Genomic DNA, 18,876 nt, shown 5'->3' on the forward strand with positions numbered 1-18,876 from the left:
TTCTGGTTCAAAAATAACCATAACTATATGAAGAACAGATAAATCTTTGCATTTTTAGCACAAACAAACAGTGTTAACTAGTGAAGTCATGTAGGGATTTTAGTTTTAATGCAATTGTTGGTCCGTTAACTTCCTCACTGCAACCTAGTCTTAAATGTGTATTGTATTAAGATCCTTCCATACCCATACTAAACATTTTGGCCTGTTCCTGCTGTTTGTTTATCACAGAATTAGAACCCATCCCTATGTCTCACCGTTCTGCAAGAAGGAATAGCTAGGTGGAGGTTTGAAAATTCAGTGGAATAACTGAGTGGGGATATACATCTCAGAGAGACTGACAATAGGGTTATGATAGAACCTACTTTTTGATTTCTTTGTGGTAAGCACATTCTCATCCTAAAAGTCTGTTGACATGATTCTATAAGGCTTATGTAGCCAAAGGTGGAAAATGGTTCATCTTTTCTTATTGTTGTGTTCAAGGAGCGTTGAACACAATTTTAAGTAAATAGGTGACTATATCCCACCAGGAAATGTTGAAAAATGGAATTAAAAACTAGTTAAAAAAACCCACCAGCCATACTCAGTTGGTAATAGACAAACAAAAGGCTGTTCTTTGGACGGCAGTCCTACTAGGAGAAAGGAATTTTGATCCTCACTGTACAGAGGAGCAGCAGATAGTAGTTCTAGTATAAGCAAATATGCCTTTCCTGGAGTCTACAGTTCACAGACAGCATATATGCCAGTTTTGCATTTCCACAGGCCTCAGGTAGGTACCTATTTAAGATGGGTTGCTGCTTTAGGCCAACTCAGACACTGCAGTATAAACTGGGACTTGAATGTTAAATGCAGGCAGTGAAGTACTGTTGTAGATTTAAATATCTTGCATCTCCAGGATTTTCAGAGGTCACTGCTAGATGAAGGAGGAGGAAAGAAGCGTCTGTATAGCTGGGAGCACAGCATGGTGATCGTGCGCCTCCTGACGGTCATTTGCACTATATGGTCATTCCCATATGGCAAAATTCACATACCGATATTGTTATTACAGAGGGTCACTACAGTTGACTGGATCACTAATATGAATAAGGGAACAGAGACTTCAGGCTTACCTTATTAAACAATCAATTTGTAAGCACCTAAAGGATAATAAAGTCGTAAGTAATGTTCAACATGGATTTGTTAAGAGCAAGTCATGCCAAACAATGCAATTTCCTTCTTTGATAGCGTTACTGATCTAGTGGATAGGGGGAAGCGGTACTCACGATCCCGATTTTAGCAAGACTTTTGACAGTCTCACATGACATTTTCATAAGCAAATTAGGGAAATGTGATCTAGATGAAATTACTATAAGATGGGTGTACAACTGATTGAAAAAACACTTGAATAATTATAAATGGTTTACTGTCCAATTGGCGGTGATGAATCTTCTAGTGGGATCTGCAGGTGTCTCTTCTAGCTCCAGTACTATTCAACATTTTAATTAATGAATTCAATAATGGAATGGAAAGTATGCTTATAAAAATTTGCCCATGTCACCAGCTGGGAGGAGTTGCAACCATCTTGGAGGACAAGATTAGAATTCAAAAGGACAGTGACAATTGGAGAATTGGTCTGAAATCAACATGATGAAATTCAATAAAGAGAAGTGCAAAGTACTTCACTTACAAAGGAAAAATAAAATGGACAACTACAACAAGGGGAAGAGTTGGCTAAACCTTAGTACTGCAGAAAAGGATCTGGAGGTTACAGTGGATCACAGACTGAATAAGAGCAAATAGTGTGATTCAGTTGCAAAAAGGCTAGTATTCTAGGGTGCCATTAACAAGATTGTCACATGTAAGACACAGGAAGTAACTGTCCTGCTCTAGCCAGGAGTACTGTGTCCAGTTTTGTGTGCCACACTTTAGGAAAGATGTGGACAACCTGGAGAGACTCAGAAGAGCAACAAAAGTGATTCAAGATTTAGAAAAAACTGACCCATAAGAAAAGGTTAAAAAAACTGGACATGTTTAGTCTTCAGAAAAGACTGAGGGAGGGACCTGATAACAGTCTTCAGATAGTGAAGGGCTGTTGAAAAGGGGATGCTGATCAATTGTTCTCTTTATCCAATGAAGATAAAAGGGAGAAGTAATACCTTAGTCTGCAGCAAGGGAGATTTAGGTCAGATATTAGGAAAAGTTCTCTAACTATAAAAGTATAGCCAAGTACTGGAATAGGTTACCAAGGGAGGGATGTGGAATCCCCATCATTGGAGGTTTTTAAGAAAGATTTATTTGACCCCTGCCTCAGCATGGGGACAGGGGGAGGGGATAGACAAGATGACCTTTTGAGGTCTCTTCCAGCTATACATCTCTAGTTTCTGTGATCTTGGTACTATTTCAAACCGGCTGTAGACTCTGCCTAACAACCATGCATGGAATGGTTTATATTGTCATGGATCTCTATATAATAAGAGCAGACTATTTGAATTTTTAAAATCAAGATACATTCATCACACTGCATACAGAATTCACTTTTCTGTAGCTCCTAAGTTTATGATCTTGTAGACCAAAACTTCAGTGTGTCACTTTTCCAGACTACAGGTTAAGGCAATATTGATAGATTTATAAATTGAAACAATGTAGGTCAATCCATGAACACATGTAATATTTAAATAACTTGTAATGGCAGTTACAAACAATGGGAATATTAAGTGTCTAAGAAGGGAAGGAAATAATCAAGGAGCACAGGAAGCAGTGAACTGAGGAAATGGATGTACAGGGTTCTGGGAAAGAATGGAATCCAGGCAGCATGTGCTAGGGAACAAGGAGAAAAAGGAGAAGAGGTGAATGGGGCTGTTGAATAGATGATGTGAGGTCTGTACTACCAAAAAATTGAGATGTAAGCAGTGTTAGTAGACTAAAAAGTTCTGATCTTGAAGTTGGTCAGAATTACTACCTTCTAATTGTCTATTAGATTAAAAAGTTAGATACAACCATACCTACAAATGGCCCACCAGGTTTTATGACCTTTGTACTGCGGTTGCGAGATTCTTCTTCTGCCTGGGTCATGCGTTCTCTTGTCATCTGATAAGAGTCGTTTGTTGCACATACTGTAATTTTATCCTGTATAAATCCCAGACAATTGAGCTGCGAGACTCCAGAACTATGAAAGTATTGAAAGAAAATAGTTTCAAAAGAATAAGTACTTTATTCTAAACTTAAAACGTATCAATACAGAATAAAAATTAGGGGCATTTATGGCAAATCCTAATGGGCAAAAAGGGTGCATATTTCAATCCCACAGCTAGCTGTCATCTAACACAGCTTCAAAGGTGTTTTATGGCATCTCTGCACAGACATAATACCACTAACTATACAAGTACAGTTAAATGGTAGAACACCCGCACCCCACCCCCTAAGTGGACACAATGATGCTGGATTAAGACAACCTTGTACTCGTATTAGAGGTTGTAAAACAGTATAACTATTTCAATAAAAAAATGTGACCCCTCTAACCAAAAGAGTTATATGTTATCAAAACGCTACATAAAGCATGCCTTAGCCGGTGTCTTAAACATTCAAACAACTTTTCAAATTATGCTAAACTTACTCAACTGAGTTAACATAAGTGAAAATGTGACATTTTGTGTCTGTTGTAACAGGGCCTTAATCATTCATGCAGTTCTAATTAACTCTCTCCAACCTTTTAAGGAAAACCATCAACCGAATTCTCAGTGTCAATTTTACCATTAGTTGTAGCCTAAGATTTCTCTAACCCACCAGTTAAACAGTTCTGTTTCTTAACTTGCTTACTTTGTGCACCTGACTGCACACCAGAGAGACTATTTTCATTGTTTCCAAATTTGTTTGTGTGGGTCTTACGTGTAACAGGGGACAAACATTTGAAAAACAGTGAAGTATGATAATAAAGCCACAAAAACTCAAGGGCAGGTGTAGTACCTTGTAACTTGTGTATTAAAACACTGACTAGATGTTATAGTGTGCACACACTGAACTTCACAACAATGAAGCCTACATACCTGGATTAAAACTGTGCTATACCTGTACATATTTATAGAGTCAGTTGTTCCTCAAAGGAGTTTTAATATAAAAGTTCCTGTTCTATACTGGGCAGGGAAGACTATTCAAATTCAAACCAATGACTATGTTTTTAAACACTTTGTGACAAGTACAGCATAAATGCCTAGTTAAAAGCATGCTAGTTACAGTGGTATCTGAGTAGCTCTGATCCCACAAAGGACAGTGACTAGCTGACCTGCAACATTTTTGAAAGCAACCCCACAATTCTCTGTTTAATGTTCCAAACAGAATGGGTAAGGAACATTCAGCACATCATTTCACCTCCACTTACCATTTTATTTTTAACTCCCCTGAAGTCACGCCAGCTAGGTCAAGCTCAGCTTTAACATCCCAGAATACATTTAAGATTTCACAGTACAAGAGTGCCCCACTGGAGCAGGGTGCCATTTCTACTATGGACAAAATTAAGTTGTATTTTATAATACTGTGTAACTTCCAAGTTCTTTAGTTTGTTACATCACAAAGAATGCACTAGGATATTGAAAAGCCAAGGTAATATCCCTTCCATTCCATTACCCAACGCAAATTGCACCCCTTGCTTGACTCCTTGAATGCTGTCTCCAGCCTTCAATTGGGCACAGTATTTTTTTTCAAGTAAGATTCAGTTTATCCTTTGGCATTTTAACAAAGTGTTCATGTTAATGAATTTCTCGAGACTCTTGATAAACATTTTAGTTATGTCTTAAACAAAAATAAGTAGGGCACGTTATCACATACAAAAATGCCATTAATGGTTAATAATTTTGGGTGGCCTACTGGAGTGGGAGAGAGAAGTTAAGGAGACAAGGGACCAGAAAAGAAAAGGGACTGCTGGGTAATTCTGCAGCCTGGGTTGACCATTTGGCAACCCCAAACCACTGCAGTTTAAAGTTTAAGCTTCTCAACTCCAGTGATGAAACTTCAGGAAATTTTTATTTTAAAAAGTGTTGGTTGCATTTTCCATCATAATTCATAGGATCTTCTCAAAACTGAACAAATTAAACATTGTGTGAAATTCCAACAAGAAGTTTCTGTACTACTGTTCTAAAACCATAAAAGAACTGGTATTTTGACTCTAGTAGTTTCTCCACACAGGTTTAAAAACTTCAGACTTTTAGCACTGCCTAGACTGAGAGTAGAACTATGTCATCTACGTCCATGTATAAGCATGGATTTTTATTTGCAGTTTTAGCTCAATTTCCTTGATTGGTATGCATAGCTGTTTGCCTGCGATACATGTTCTAACACTGTAAATTAGCCAGGGAGTTGGTCTATAAGACAGGATTCATCTACCGTACCAGAAACACCGTTTTCCTTGGCCCACTTGTAAGTTTCTACTCCAGCATGGTACAGCAGTCTTGCCTGCATAGATGCAAGTGAACAGTATAAGCCTTGTTGCAAACCCAACTGTACAGTGTCAAGGAATTGTTGTGTTGCAACCAGATCCTGGAACAGGGTAGTCATACAATCGTGGATAAGATTTTTGACTAGCGTAGTAGTTCTTAAAATCCTTATCCATCATGGTCAGAGAAACCATGCTAGAATGCTGCCAGGTATAGCCATATTTAAACTGTAGTAGCACAAATCTGATCCAAGCATTGACAATACTGCCTACTTTTCAAATATGGCACTAGTGAAGTGAGAAAGTATTCAGAGGTTAGTTTTTGGAAAGCAAAACAAAAACAGTGATATGTAAAAGCAGGTATTTATAGTTTAAGATACTATATTATTTTAACTAGAGGTTATATTTTACTGTAGTTTCGAAAAAAAAAGTTTTACAACCTTTCACTGTTTCTGTTCTAGACCACACAATGAACGTAGTATTTTCTTTCAGGACAAATTTAAATATTGCTTACCTTGAGACAGTTTGCTGGACACAATCAAAGCTTCCCTGAGGATTATCTTTGCCAACATTTGACAAGTAGAAGTTAAAGTTATGCACTTCATTTGGGAGATCAGCTTTGGGAATTTTGACAAGCTAAAAGAAATATAAACTGAAGTTTTACATGGGCCCATCAATGTGATTTGTATAGTACTTTTTTTCTTTTTACTTTAAATCCAAGTGCAGTGATAAAGTGTACTTAATATTTGTGATATGACTGCCACTCAAATTATGAAGCATATAATAACTGAGTTAATGCTGGCACACTTTCCTCTCAAAAATAATCTTATCAGGATACAAGACTATACCTGTAGTTATACAAGTTGAACCCTGCTCAGGTCTACAACAAACAGCCCTAATTCAGCATGGCACTTAAGCACTTGTTTAACTTTAGTCATGTGTAGAGCCCAACTGACTCCAATAGGACTATTAGTGTACTGAAAGTTAAGCATTGATTAGGTGCATTACTGAATAAGCAAAAGCCTTACTGTTTGGCCAACCAAGCAAACACAGAACAACATAAGTAGAACCTACAGTACCTTGTTTCCTGGCTTTTAAATTACAGTTAATCTTAGTGGAATTTAGATAGGACTAGATTTCTAGAATAAAAATGAAGGCACAAACCAAGGATGGGAGGAGAGAAAACAAGAATATTAACCAACAATAAGACTGTTAAAAATAGCTTGGTTATATAGATTTGTTTAAACTCTCCTGGACTAAAAGTCTCTCAGACAAATACTTTTATCTATTTTAAATCAAGTTGCTTGTAAAAATACAAAATTCACATCTTTTTGTACAAGAAATCAGAAGTCAGATGATAAAACTTGCTTTCCTGGTTCAATACACTCATCCTAAGCTTTGTGCATAGTACACAACATGTTCTGTATTCTGTAGATTTAAAAAGTATCAGTTTCACATGCTCAATAGAAGAGCAAAACCATGCAATGCATGATCTAACATGCCGTTCTACAAAAGCAAAAATAAAGCAGATGTTTTTGAGTCCCATATATTTTAAGTTAAACTTATTTTGCAGTTAGACAAACTCTTATTTAAGTCTATGCATCCGAAGAAGTGGGTTGTGGCCCATGAAAGCTTATGCTCAAATAAATTTGTTAGTCTCTAAGGTGCCACAAGTACTCCTGTTCTTATTTAAGAGATTCTTGGGGTATCTATTTGAAGGTTCAACACATTAAATAACCTATTTTGAAGGAAAATGTTTATTTAAAAGCAACATTCACAATGCCCTTTTTGGAATCCTCCTTTTATTTTGCTTATAAAATTGGCCAATAGACATGATTGTACTAGTTGTTTAAGTTAACACCAATGTGTGATTTTCTTCCTTGAAATGAAAGCCTAGGAAAAAAGTCACTGCCATTTTTGGTTTGATCACCAATGTTGGACAGAGCGCATCAGCAGCTTGGGACAACTGCTGGCCTTCAGAAAGAAAGACAGGGACTAAACCTGCACACTACTCGGCTATTTAAACTCAAAACATGTGTATTTGTCCCATTCAATAAAACATTATACAGTAAAGAGAAAGGATTTAAGTGAAGTAGTTCAATTAGCAGATACAAATCTTGGATTATGTATCTGAACCTGTTATAACAGTTTATCTTCCCAATTGGGAGATTAATAATAAAACATCAGCCATAAAAAGACCTATTGTAGAGGCCATTTTTGATCCTGTATATCAGATTTATCTTAAGAGTCTGCAAGGTTACTATAGAACACTAAAAATATTACTATGCAGAATTTTTTTCAGCCTACTATTGTTCACTAATGACTATAACTGAAATAAAAATATTTCCCCAAGTTTACAGTGTGTATCTGACAGCATTGTATCGAGTCAGTTTCATGATTTCCCATTTGTATGGTCTTTTTCACATTTTAAAGACTGATTGTAAACCCACAAGAATTGGCAGAGTTCAGATGCAGGCATGGTACTTGAAAATATTTAAAAATGCAGCTAATTTTCATGTATGTGTCCCTTGCATGATTGATAATTCTGTATGAAATTCTGTGAGATTTTGACCCACTAAAGAGTAAGCCTCCATGTACTTTGCAGACTGTTTTGGCTTTCTCCAAACACTCCATTGATGGGTATCTTCCTTCCATTTAAAATTATATTTCGAGAGTATTTCCCCAATACCAATTAAATAGATCAAAGCAGATGACTGCAGTCACATATGCTTCAAGTTTACTTTGAAAGTGTATACATCTTAATGTTAATTGACAGTCTTAAAAAAAATGCCTGGTGGAAGCACCACATTACATAGTAAAAGCATTTACATACTTAATATTCCAAAATAGTTACTGTGGATAGTACAGAAGACAATACTAAGATGACATATCTACCCATTCCTTCTATTACAGTTTGAAGGTTGACGCATTTACTAGAAAGGACAGTTATGTAGGAGTTGTTCATTAGGTTGCTTCTCTCATCTCACTAGCATTACTTCAGTCTCATCCACATTAACTGTCAGCCAGCTTCTCTTCATCCACATGATGATCTTAGCAAGAAAAGCTTGGAAGTAGTATTTTCAGATGTAGAGACTGTACAGAATTGGGTCTTATCCATGTACTGCTCACACTTCAATCCATGTTGTCTCACTAGCTCTCCCAACAGCTTCATGTAGCCATTGAAAAAGCTGGGAGAGAGAATAAAGCCTAATGGGACACCATTAGGCAGAGCAGTTGCCCAAGACAACCCTTTGGATTAGCTCAGGAGTCACTTGACTCTGAAATATAAGAGGGGTAGCCGTGTTAGTCTGGATCTGTAAAAGCAGCAAAGAAACCTGTGGCACCTTATAGGCTAACAGACATTTTGCAGCATGAGTATTCACCCACGAAAGCTCATGCTGCAAAACGTCTGTTAGTCTATAAGGTGCCACAGGATTCTTTGCTGCTTTTGACTCTGAAATGTCACTCTGGCTCCTTTTACTCCACCCTTAAACATACAGTTGACTTCCATATCTCTAAGAAGCATTCCCAGCTACCTCTTTTGTCATACCGCCAGGCTCTTTAGAGGGTACCACACCTCACCTTCCTCACTTCCAATTCCCTTCTGACTCTCCTATCCGGGATCTGGTACCCTAAATGTTATATTTATATCTTTTTATAACTTCAAAAATCTTCTCTGCCCTTGTACCCTCAGGTAAAACAGAAACTTTACTACACTTTTTTTTATTAGTCGTGCTCTCTTTAAACTAAAATTAAATAATCCTCAGAGAACTTCCACGCACAAGTCAAGGACTTCTGGGTAATCAGAATGAAAGTGCAATGTTTCAACTCAAGATAAACTTTTGGACATTTATAATGTTTGTTTTTCCTATTTGATGTACACTTAGCAGAAGGTCAGAGAGCCATAATTTAAGAATTCTTCAGTCAACACTGCTGTTAGCAGGAATAGCTTGCATTTTCTATTCCTGGCTATCAGGAAGCAATATGTTTTTTTGGTTTTAAGCTCTATTGAAAGGCTACTGTATATACCCAACTCTGATTAATCTTTTTTACAGTAAAATGCATCCATGTTGATAGTATGCAATGCATTTTAAAAGAATGTTGTCATATTCCTCTTACATCTCATTCCCACAGATTTCCAAATCAGCAAGTATTGTATCTCCATATGCCGGAAAGCATAGATCCAAGGTGGTACAACCAGCAAAATATATTCTCTTTACCTCCTTCTGAAAACAATGAAATCCTTGCCTCAGTACTTCACTAGGCCTACTTTGTCTTTATTAGTTCCCAGTCCCCCAAAAAGGCAATAAAATATTAGAAAGCTCTGCAAAGTCTCTGGATGTATATTGCACACAGTCACCAAGGTCTTGTCTAGACTAGGAAAATTAGTAGTATTTATATACAAGTTAGCTAACATGTTTTTAAAACACCCTTTTCCCCCTAGTGTAGATATGGGCACAGTGAAATTAACTGTCTACCTCTCTACTACTGTCCTCGCCTCTCCAGTTCATACTTTAACAGGTGGGTCTCTTCAAAGGGAGAGTTATTTAATCTGACACTTTCCCAGCAAATAAATACTAGTGTGGGAGACCAGAGCCTTTATTTTTTCCTCCTGCATCATTTCCTCTCATCCCCATAAACTTATAAGTGGGATATATCTTCCTTCCTATTGTTTTCAATAAACATGTATTCCAAAGCATGGAAAATTTCTTCAGTTACCACGGTGTACAGTGTACAATGTAATGTGCAACTGCTACTCCTCACAGAGCCTCCATCAAAGTGCCAGAGGAGATCTCTCATGACCCTTTGCTATCCTTGTACAATCTCTAACACTTGGAGCAGGAAATTCAGCCTTTTTGTTTCCAGCTGCTGCCACTGCCGCCCCCTCCAGGCAAGTAACTCTGCTTCTCTTCCGCACTGAACCTAAGCCCACTGACAAGACCTGGTCGAAGTGTTTCTCTCAGTTCATCTCCTGTAACTACATTATCAGCTAAACTGTGCCCAACAGCACCAAATGCTGAAAAGCCAGGAAATTTTCCTAGACAATGCATGGAAATACAGAAGCAGCTTAAGCAGGTACTGCTGCACTGGGGTATGAGAGAAGAGGTAAAATTGGGCCTACCCTATTTTGGGACTGAGAACTATATAAGAGAGACAACCATTTTACCCTCAGACCCCATTTAGTGCATCCCCTCCCCTTAGCTATATGGTGTTTTGGAAAGACTACATGGAAGAGCCAACCAGAGACTGAAGCATAGCAGCTGCAGAGGCACCTTCAGCTGGGACCAATGGACACATTTTCTAAAAATTTGACGGGACTTTTTCTGCCCTGTGCCGATTGGCTGTTTGCTTCAACTCCCTCTAACCCTGTCTCAGGCTTGGTCTACATTAGCAACTTATGCTGGTATAACCTATGTTGCTCAGGTAAGTGGAAAATCCACACTCCTGAGCGATGCAGTTATACCAACCTAACTCCCAGTGCAGACAGAGCCTCTTAGGGAGGTGGATTACTAGGTAGTATCTTCACTGACATGCCACAGTAGCTTTTTAAGTGTAGATAAGCCCCCAGTTCTTTACCCTAGCCTCATTCCACACCTCTCCTGCTTTCCTTCCCTTTTTTCACCTGCTCTTTCCCCATTGCTCCAAGTCTCCCTTCCCCTTGTCTTTCTGTTCAGCTAAATCCCTCTTAAGAACACCTAGTTAACCAGTGGAGTAACTGTGGAAGGTAAAAGAATCTTGGGCTGATTAAAGAAAGTGTGTCTAAACATTCAGGGATTACTAGAATCGCAACTATTTTAGACCAAAAATTTTGTATTACTTGGATTAACAGAAGAAGAGTATGCAGAGGTGGCCAGCTCCAGGGTATTAAACATTAATTAGTGCTGAACTTGGATCTTTATAGTTTACCAGATCTATATAGGAAGTGAAATGCAACTGTGAACATAAAAATGGAGAAGTCCACACTGAATTAGATAGCAGTGACAGTAAAGTATTTCTAGCACCACCCACTCCTAAAGCGTGCAATTTGGGCAAGGCAGAGGAGAAAGGAAGGTAAGATTCAGTCTGCATTTCTATGGAGATTCACCACACCAATTAAATGAATCCCCTATTTACTCTCACCTACAGGAAGTGTTGAATTGGAGGAGTGAGTTCCTTGGTTTAAAGAAGCAAATCTATTTTCTCTGCTTGACTTAAGTCCTTTTAGAAATAGAGAGGGATGGGAGGGTGGCACACAAGGAGCTTGTGTGGTGGAATGGAGGCCCCTGGTGTATGCCATAAGATCATCCTACAGAAAGTGTGTGATCCCCTAGCACAGTGCAGGGCTGTGAGAGTTAGACTTACCTTGGAAAGGTAGAAGTGTTTTAAAATGTAGACAAAATCAGAGGGTATAGTGGATAATGAGCAGACCCTCCTTTTAGTCATCTTACTGAACAATACTGGTTGTCTCTCTTATATAGTTCTCAGTCCCAAAATAGGGTAGGCCCAATTTTACCTCTTCTCTCATACCCCAGTGCAGACAGACTATGAAAATTTCCTATGGACTATGGCTGCACAGAAGAGAGAAGTATATCCCCTCAGATTCTAGTGTTAGGGCACCCTTTTGAAAGTAGGAAAGAAAGCAGGTGATATAATCAGTGGGTCTTATTCTTTTTGGTTCCTAGATTAAGGACAGAAGGGACCATTGTGACCCTCATACATAGGACTTCGAACAGGAATTCATTAGAGAACTAGAGCATATCATTTCTAACATCCATCTTGGTTTAAAAATTGCCAGTGATTAAGAACACACCACAGAGCTTGGTAAATTATTGCAATGGTTAATTACCCTCACTGTTAAAAATGTGTACCTTATTTCTAGTCCAAATTTGTCTAGCTTCATCTTCCAGCCATTAGATCTGATTAAACCTCTGTCTGCTAGACAAAGGTTATGTAATGTTTATCATATTCCAGACTGCTCCTAAATTTGTGTGATGTGTCTATAAATTATGCTGTATTTTACATTTATGTAAAATTAGCTAGTTGTTGTGCTGCCTATTATGGCAAGATATTAGCATGGCAGTCATGCTATGTTATCTCAAAAGTAAACTGTTTTCTAAATAACCATCCATATAATACCCCACTAATTACTATTACAAGTACTTAGAGGGCACTCATTGCCATGGCATCTGGTGACTGTATGAACTTTATAATCAAGGAAATATATAAGCTTTCTAGCAAGCTGAAAGGTTCCCTTCACTGGCCAGAATGTGGACAAGTCAGTTTATAATTAAACTGGAAGTAATCTGAGGAAAATAATCAGTTACAATGGCTTTCTCCCTTAAATTTGATCCTGCATCCATTTCTCATCCCCAGTTGTGGACAGGACTTCCACTTTTCCTTTTCTTCAAGGAAAGCACCAATAGCCTCCAACAGTTCCACAAACTTATTTAACACATTGCTGATTGATAACCACCTCACAGTACAGTAGAAAGAGACATGGTTAGGTTGGTCTTCAAGATCCAGCTCTTTGATGAAATTTTTTTCCCCATTTGAGCAGATGAAATTGACAACTGTTAGGACCGTTTTCATAACATTTTCATACTTGAAGTATCTGTCTGAGATATTCACAATGGATGATGCAATTAACAGGGATAAACTCCGGAAATTTGGGATCACTTTTCAAGAGTCCGATAAGGTCTACTTTTCCCCCTCCCGCCATTGAAGGTGCTCCATCCATTGCAAAACGGACAAGTTTATCCTGTGGTACATCGACATTTGTCACTGCTTTGTCAAGAGCGTTCTTTATGTCAACACCGTGAGCTGTTTCTTTTAGCGTCACCAAATCCAACATTTTTCCTTTCACAATTACATCCGTGGAAACAGTGTACAAATATCGCTAGTTGTGGTTTATCTTGTATATCTGTGGATTGTTTGACAGTTAGGCTGAATGATAGAGAATTCTTTAGATTGTTTTGCATCTTGCTTGCAACATCAGCACTGATCTAGGCGATATGCCTCTTTATAGTGTGGCATGAAATTGGAATTTGCTTTATTAGTCACTGAAGTTTTGTGTTACTTGGACGTAAAATTGCAACCACTTCTGCAATATTCTTAAATTCTTCATCACAATATGGACATTTTGCACAAGTGATATCCAATGACATAACAAAACTAGCTCAGGTTGTTGTGTCAGCTTCCTTATTGAATGCCAAAAACAGGGTCTGTTGACTGTTTAAGGAAAAACAAGCTAGCCGCAAAAAAATTACACCTAATTCTGATTCGGGAGGGTATTTAGATGAAAAAAGTTACTGTGATACATTTCATAGTGACATTTCAAATTGCTCACTTTGTAGTGAGTGAATGATGCATTGCAGATAAGACAAGGGTTTGCCATCTTTAACAGTGAATGCAAAAATCTTTCTCCCATTCTAGTTTAAAACTTCAGTTTTCTTCTTCATACCTGCACGTCTTACAATTTGAAGAGCTCATTGCCATCCATGAAATTAACATAGGGTTAACACTTCAATCTAAAACTATTCAACTGTGACTTATGAACAGTAAATGAGTATGTATTCTGTGGAATTAAAGGAGACCGCAAGCACACGAGGACCACACAGCACAACATCTGAATATAGAACGATGCAATTTCCTGATATAAGGTGCACGTGCAAGCTTTTCTTTCTATCTCATTCTCACAGTATCGGGTTCATCATGGCTTAACTTTTTTTGAAGTATTTCCTGGAGCCCGCCACATCTTCCCCATTCTCCGTTTACTTGATGGGCTGGTAGGGCTAGGGGCTTTAGACCTACAGGAAGAGTGCGCCAGGACTCAGGGCTTCTGTCCTATGGGGGGGGGGGGGGAGAGGCATCAGCGCTCGGGAGGTGCTAAAGCACTGAGCCCCAGCACCCCCATCCCTGCGGGGATAAAACCCTGAGCTCCCCCCCCACCCCAGTCTGGTAGGCAGAGAATAGGTGTGGGGAATGAGGGGCTCTGTGAGCTGCACTTTAACTGTAGAAGAGAAGCATGTGGCTCACAAGCTGCAGTTTTGTCACACTCTGGTCTAAAGCATTTAGTTTTGGGGGGAGGGGGTAGATACCTACAGCTAAGACCATTTTTACAACTTCTATTCTGTTATTGTATGAACGGTAATACTAAACTAAAATACCATCCCTTTCATAAGAGTATCTCCATGCAACATCTTTTTAATGCTTGCTAGAGCAAACATAGGAAACTTCCAGACTCTAAGTCAATAACAAAATACCACATTAAGAACTTATTACAAATACATTTATAATGATCACCTGAAGTGCTTTTTTCTTGAGAAGCCCAGGATCTTGTGCAAATTTCTCCCAAAACAAACAGCTGAGGTATTTTAACAGCTGCATTCTTTATTCTGTTTTAGATGTTAGCTCTGGCATCAACCACGCCAATGGAAAGAAAATCCCAAGTATGGAATTCAGTCACAGAACAATTAAGTGACAGATGAGTTCACTTTGAACTACAGTGTTAATATTTGTTAAGAACGTTTACGTCTTCATTACAGATAAGTAAAAATATTAAATATCCAAAGATCACTAAAGTGTCAGTTCAACTTTAGAAGTCTAGCAACTGCAAATCAATCAGTGCTTTTGCTGACTTAAAATGGAATTTGACAAAAACAAATGCTGAAGGATACTGAACAACACAGCAAAATCCCTTCTAAAAAAACAAAAAGGTGTAGAGGATTGGGAAGTTTTCAAAAACACTTTGCTGAAAATACATTTTGAAATAACTACCAGAATATCCTTAAAACAAAAGTAATGCTTTATTAGTAATGCCTCACAATGTAAGTGTATTCTCATGAACAGAAAATACTAGCACAAATTACATTCATTAAAAAAAATAAGGATACCTTGAAGGACTAGAACAGTTATGTAAAAATTTTACCTTTCCTCTAAGTGTATTTTACTGTTCTGTTGCATGTGGAAGAGAATGCATTAATGGTGTCATACTAATAAGTACTACATGTATTTAACATGACTCTGGAATTTTAGTAGCATTCAGTACACAGAACACACATTTTTCCTCCAGTGTACTGCAAAGGTCTCTTAAGGGGAAAGGGAAGAGGCCTCCAAAACACTGTCCTTGATTAATAAAACTAAAATATACATTAATGTCTTCTGGCATTAAAACTGTTTAGGCAGTAAAGTAGAAAAATTGTCTTAGAATCAGTCACAGATTACACATGTTAAGATCTTCACCTATATAAAAAATTCAGTATCTGACATACTGTGATAAAAATCCAGATTTTCAGAAGAGCTTGGTTTAAGCTCAAAAGCATGTCTCTTCCACCAACAGAAGTTGGTCCAATAAAGGATACTCTCTCTCTCTAATATCCTGGGACCAACATGGCCACAACACTCCATACAGATTTTAAGTGTTAGCGTTAAATGTATCACCAGTTTAGTAACCTCATAAATCTTCCTACTGCTTCTTTGCAGCAATTAAGAACAATCTCAGTAGTGCATAAGAACAAGTAAACATCTGTCACATTAGCTTCTGCACAAATGGAAACAGACAATGGAATGGGGGCTGAGGGTGAGAATAGGAAATTAAGTTTAGAATTTAAACACTAATAAGTCGTTAACTATATTGGCATGAAGTCCAAAAAAAGGCTCTGAGCCTGTTGTAGAACTACAAATTTATGAAATGTTTTCCACTGTGTCTGTTTTATAAACAGACAATCTATTTCCATAGAGGCTGGTTACTGTCCATCTTAAGAAAATCATCTAAAATGCTTTCACTGCATGATAGTATTTCTGGAAATCATAACCTGTACTCAAGTTTGTCTCCTGCATTAAGTCTCACTCGGTTTCATTTAAATGGACCACTTCATAAGAGAAGAATCCTTTCATAGACCCCATTTCCACTCCCATCCTCAGCTCAACCCTTCACTAGCTGGCTCCAAAAACATTTTATTTTACAGACTTCCAAGAAGAGCTCATATCACTGATAGCTCAGAAACAAGAGTTTAAGAACTGCCTACACTGTTCTCAAGTGGACTACATTTGTGATTTCTTCTGATTCCACTATTATTCTACTTAAACTGCTGATTTACAATACAAATTAACTCCTCTCCTTCGTGTTTAGGGTTTAAGGGAAAACACATGCCAAATATCTAAATCTATTTAAAGGAAAAGTTTACTGAGGAGGTAATCTTTTCTGAACTATTTGTGAGATATACATTAGTTGTTACTTATTGCATTAGTTGTTTCTTAATTATGAACACTTCTAGAAGAAAAAAAGGCAGACGTGCAAGTAAGAACTAAGCTTTATTTACTGCATTATCTGCCAAGTTAAAATTCAACTAAAACAACAACTTACCCCTTGGAGTCCTTGAAATTGGATTGAGGGTCGAGAAGGAATACAATTCTATAAAAAAATTAAAGAAAGTGAAAAACTCATCTTATAATAAACTTCACAATTCCAACCCAGAACAGGGTTTGCTATTACAAAATAATATAAACAGACATTTGCAAAGCTGTATACCTTTTAGTAACAAGAGACAAAGATAAGCTAAAAGCTACATTTTTATAAATGTTTTATAATCTGAAGAAATGTAAATACATTTGACCTTGAACTTCAATCCCTAAATGAAAATAGAAGAGTTATCAATAAAATGAAAACCTGAACTTTTAGGTAAGAGAAATAGTTGGATATTGTACCAAGTTTGTTTAGTACTCCAAACCTAGTGTATTTCTAAATTTATACAAGTTTGATGAAGATGTAAAAAACTGTTTCCATAATCTGTAAACAGCTATATATGCCCTAATACCATTTAGAAACCAAGCAAAGCTTTAATATGCATTAAATAATTTTTCAAGATTTTCAGCATGGATCCAACTTTTCCCTTAAGAGCTATTTGCTTTGTCAGATGTAACCTAACATTCTTCCATATGTTGAGTTGGTCACTGAACTGCACAGACAAAGGTTACATGGTTTAAAACCAATTTATAGACCCCGGCATGCAGCAACGTGCCATTAAAAAGGCTCCCCGACCCAGTCCACTCTTCTCCGCCCCCCGCTCTCTCTGGCGGGGGCAGGGGGCAGAAGCAAGCTTGGTCCTGCCGGCTGCTGCTGTACAGCAGGCTCCGCCGGCAGCCAAGCTTCCCTCTCCCCCGCCTTTTCCCCCAGCGTGCTGCACTGAGCCCCGCCTCCTCTCCCTCCCTGCCACTGATGGCCCTTGCGAGGGAGGGGAAAAGAGCAGCCCCAGCGCCTTCGCTGCTCAGACCTGTAAGGACGCGGGGAAAGGAGGTAGGAGCGGGGCGTATCCCTCCAGCACCCTGCTGTGAGCCACTCAGGGCACGGGGCTGGGAGCACCCCCTTGATCCCAGCCCACCCCCCAGCCCTCTGCTCTGACCCCTGCACCCCAGCCCCCTGCATCTCCCTCATGACCCCATCCCTGATTCCTGACCCTCCACACATACCCAGCTCCCTCACACTCCATGCCCTGTCTCCTGCACCCCCTCACACGCCCCCAGGCCTCTGCCCTGACCCCTGCACCCCAGCTCCCTACATCCACCTCACAACTCCATCCCTGACTCCTGCACCCTCCACACATACCCCGGTCTGGGGTTCTGGCTGCCGGCCCTGCTCAGCCTGCTGCTGATCTGGGGTTCTGGCTGCCGGCCCTTGGCAGTTGGGGTCCCAGCCGTCGGCTCCGCTCAGCCTGCTGCCAACCTGGGGTTCCGGACGCAGGTCCCGCTCAGCCCGCTGCCAGCCTAGGTAAACAGAACCCCAGGCCAGGAGCGGGCTGAGCAGGCCGGCGGCGTAAGATCAGCATTTTAATTTATTTTTAAATGAAGCTTCTTAAACATTTTGAAAACCTTGTTTACTTTACCTACACAGTAGTTTAGTTATATTCTATATAGACTTATAGAGAGAAACCTAAAAAACGTTAAAATGTATTACCAGCATGTAAAACCTTAGATTAAAGTGAATAAATGAAGACTTGGCACACTACTTCTGAAAGGTTGCCGACCGCTGTTATAGTTACATTGAATTATCCTTCAAATTATATTAATTTTAGTCAAAGTACAACTGCAACTGAGGATCTCCTAAGATTACATATATTTAGGGCCCTACCAAATTCATGGTCCATTTCGGTCAATTTCAGGGTCATAGGAATTTAAAAATAGTGAATTTCATGATTTCAGCTATTTAAATCTGAAATGTCACAAGCCTGGTCTACACTACGCGTTTAAACCGGTTTTAGGAGCGTAAAACCGATTTAACGCCACAACTGTCCACACTAGGAGGCACCTTATATCGATTTTAATGGCTCTTTAAACCGGTTTCTGTACTCCTCCCTAACGAGAGGAGTAGCGCTAGTATCGGTATTACCATATTGGATTAGGTTTAGTGTGGCCGCTGATCGACGGTATTGGCCTCCGGGCGGTATCCCACAGTGCACCACTGACCGCTCTGGACAGCAATCTGAACTCGGATGCAGTGG

At 38.9% G+C, this 18,876-nt stretch overlaps 1 protein-coding gene across 2 annotated transcripts in view; it reads right to left on the minus strand.

Annotated features, from left to right (window-relative positions):
- The window catches only part of ELL2 (elongation factor for RNA polymerase II 2), a 61,364-nt gene that overhangs the window by 28,663 nt on the left and 13,825 nt on the right, over positions 1 to 18,876 (minus strand). Inside the window, exons 2-4 of one of the 2 annotated variants that reach the window (XM_045021646.1) lie at positions 16,746 to 16,793; positions 5,916 to 6,037; positions 2,979 to 3,142 (exon numbers count right to left, since the gene is read on the minus strand). In XM_045021646.1, coding sequence (XP_044877581.1) covers positions 2,979 to 3,142; positions 5,916 to 6,037; positions 16,746 to 16,793 — 334 coding nt within the window. Of the gene's footprint in view, positions 1 to 2,978; positions 3,143 to 4,351; positions 4,480 to 5,915; positions 6,038 to 16,745; positions 16,794 to 18,876 lie in introns of those variants that run through there. The other variant, XM_045021647.1, reaches the window with a different exon arrangement.

Source organism: Mauremys mutica, chromosome 6, assembly GCF_020497125.1.
Source record: "Mauremys mutica isolate MM-2020 ecotype Southern chromosome 6, ASM2049712v1, whole genome shotgun sequence".
Taxonomy (NCBI): domain Eukaryota; kingdom Metazoa; phylum Chordata; order Testudines; family Geoemydidae; genus Mauremys; species Mauremys mutica.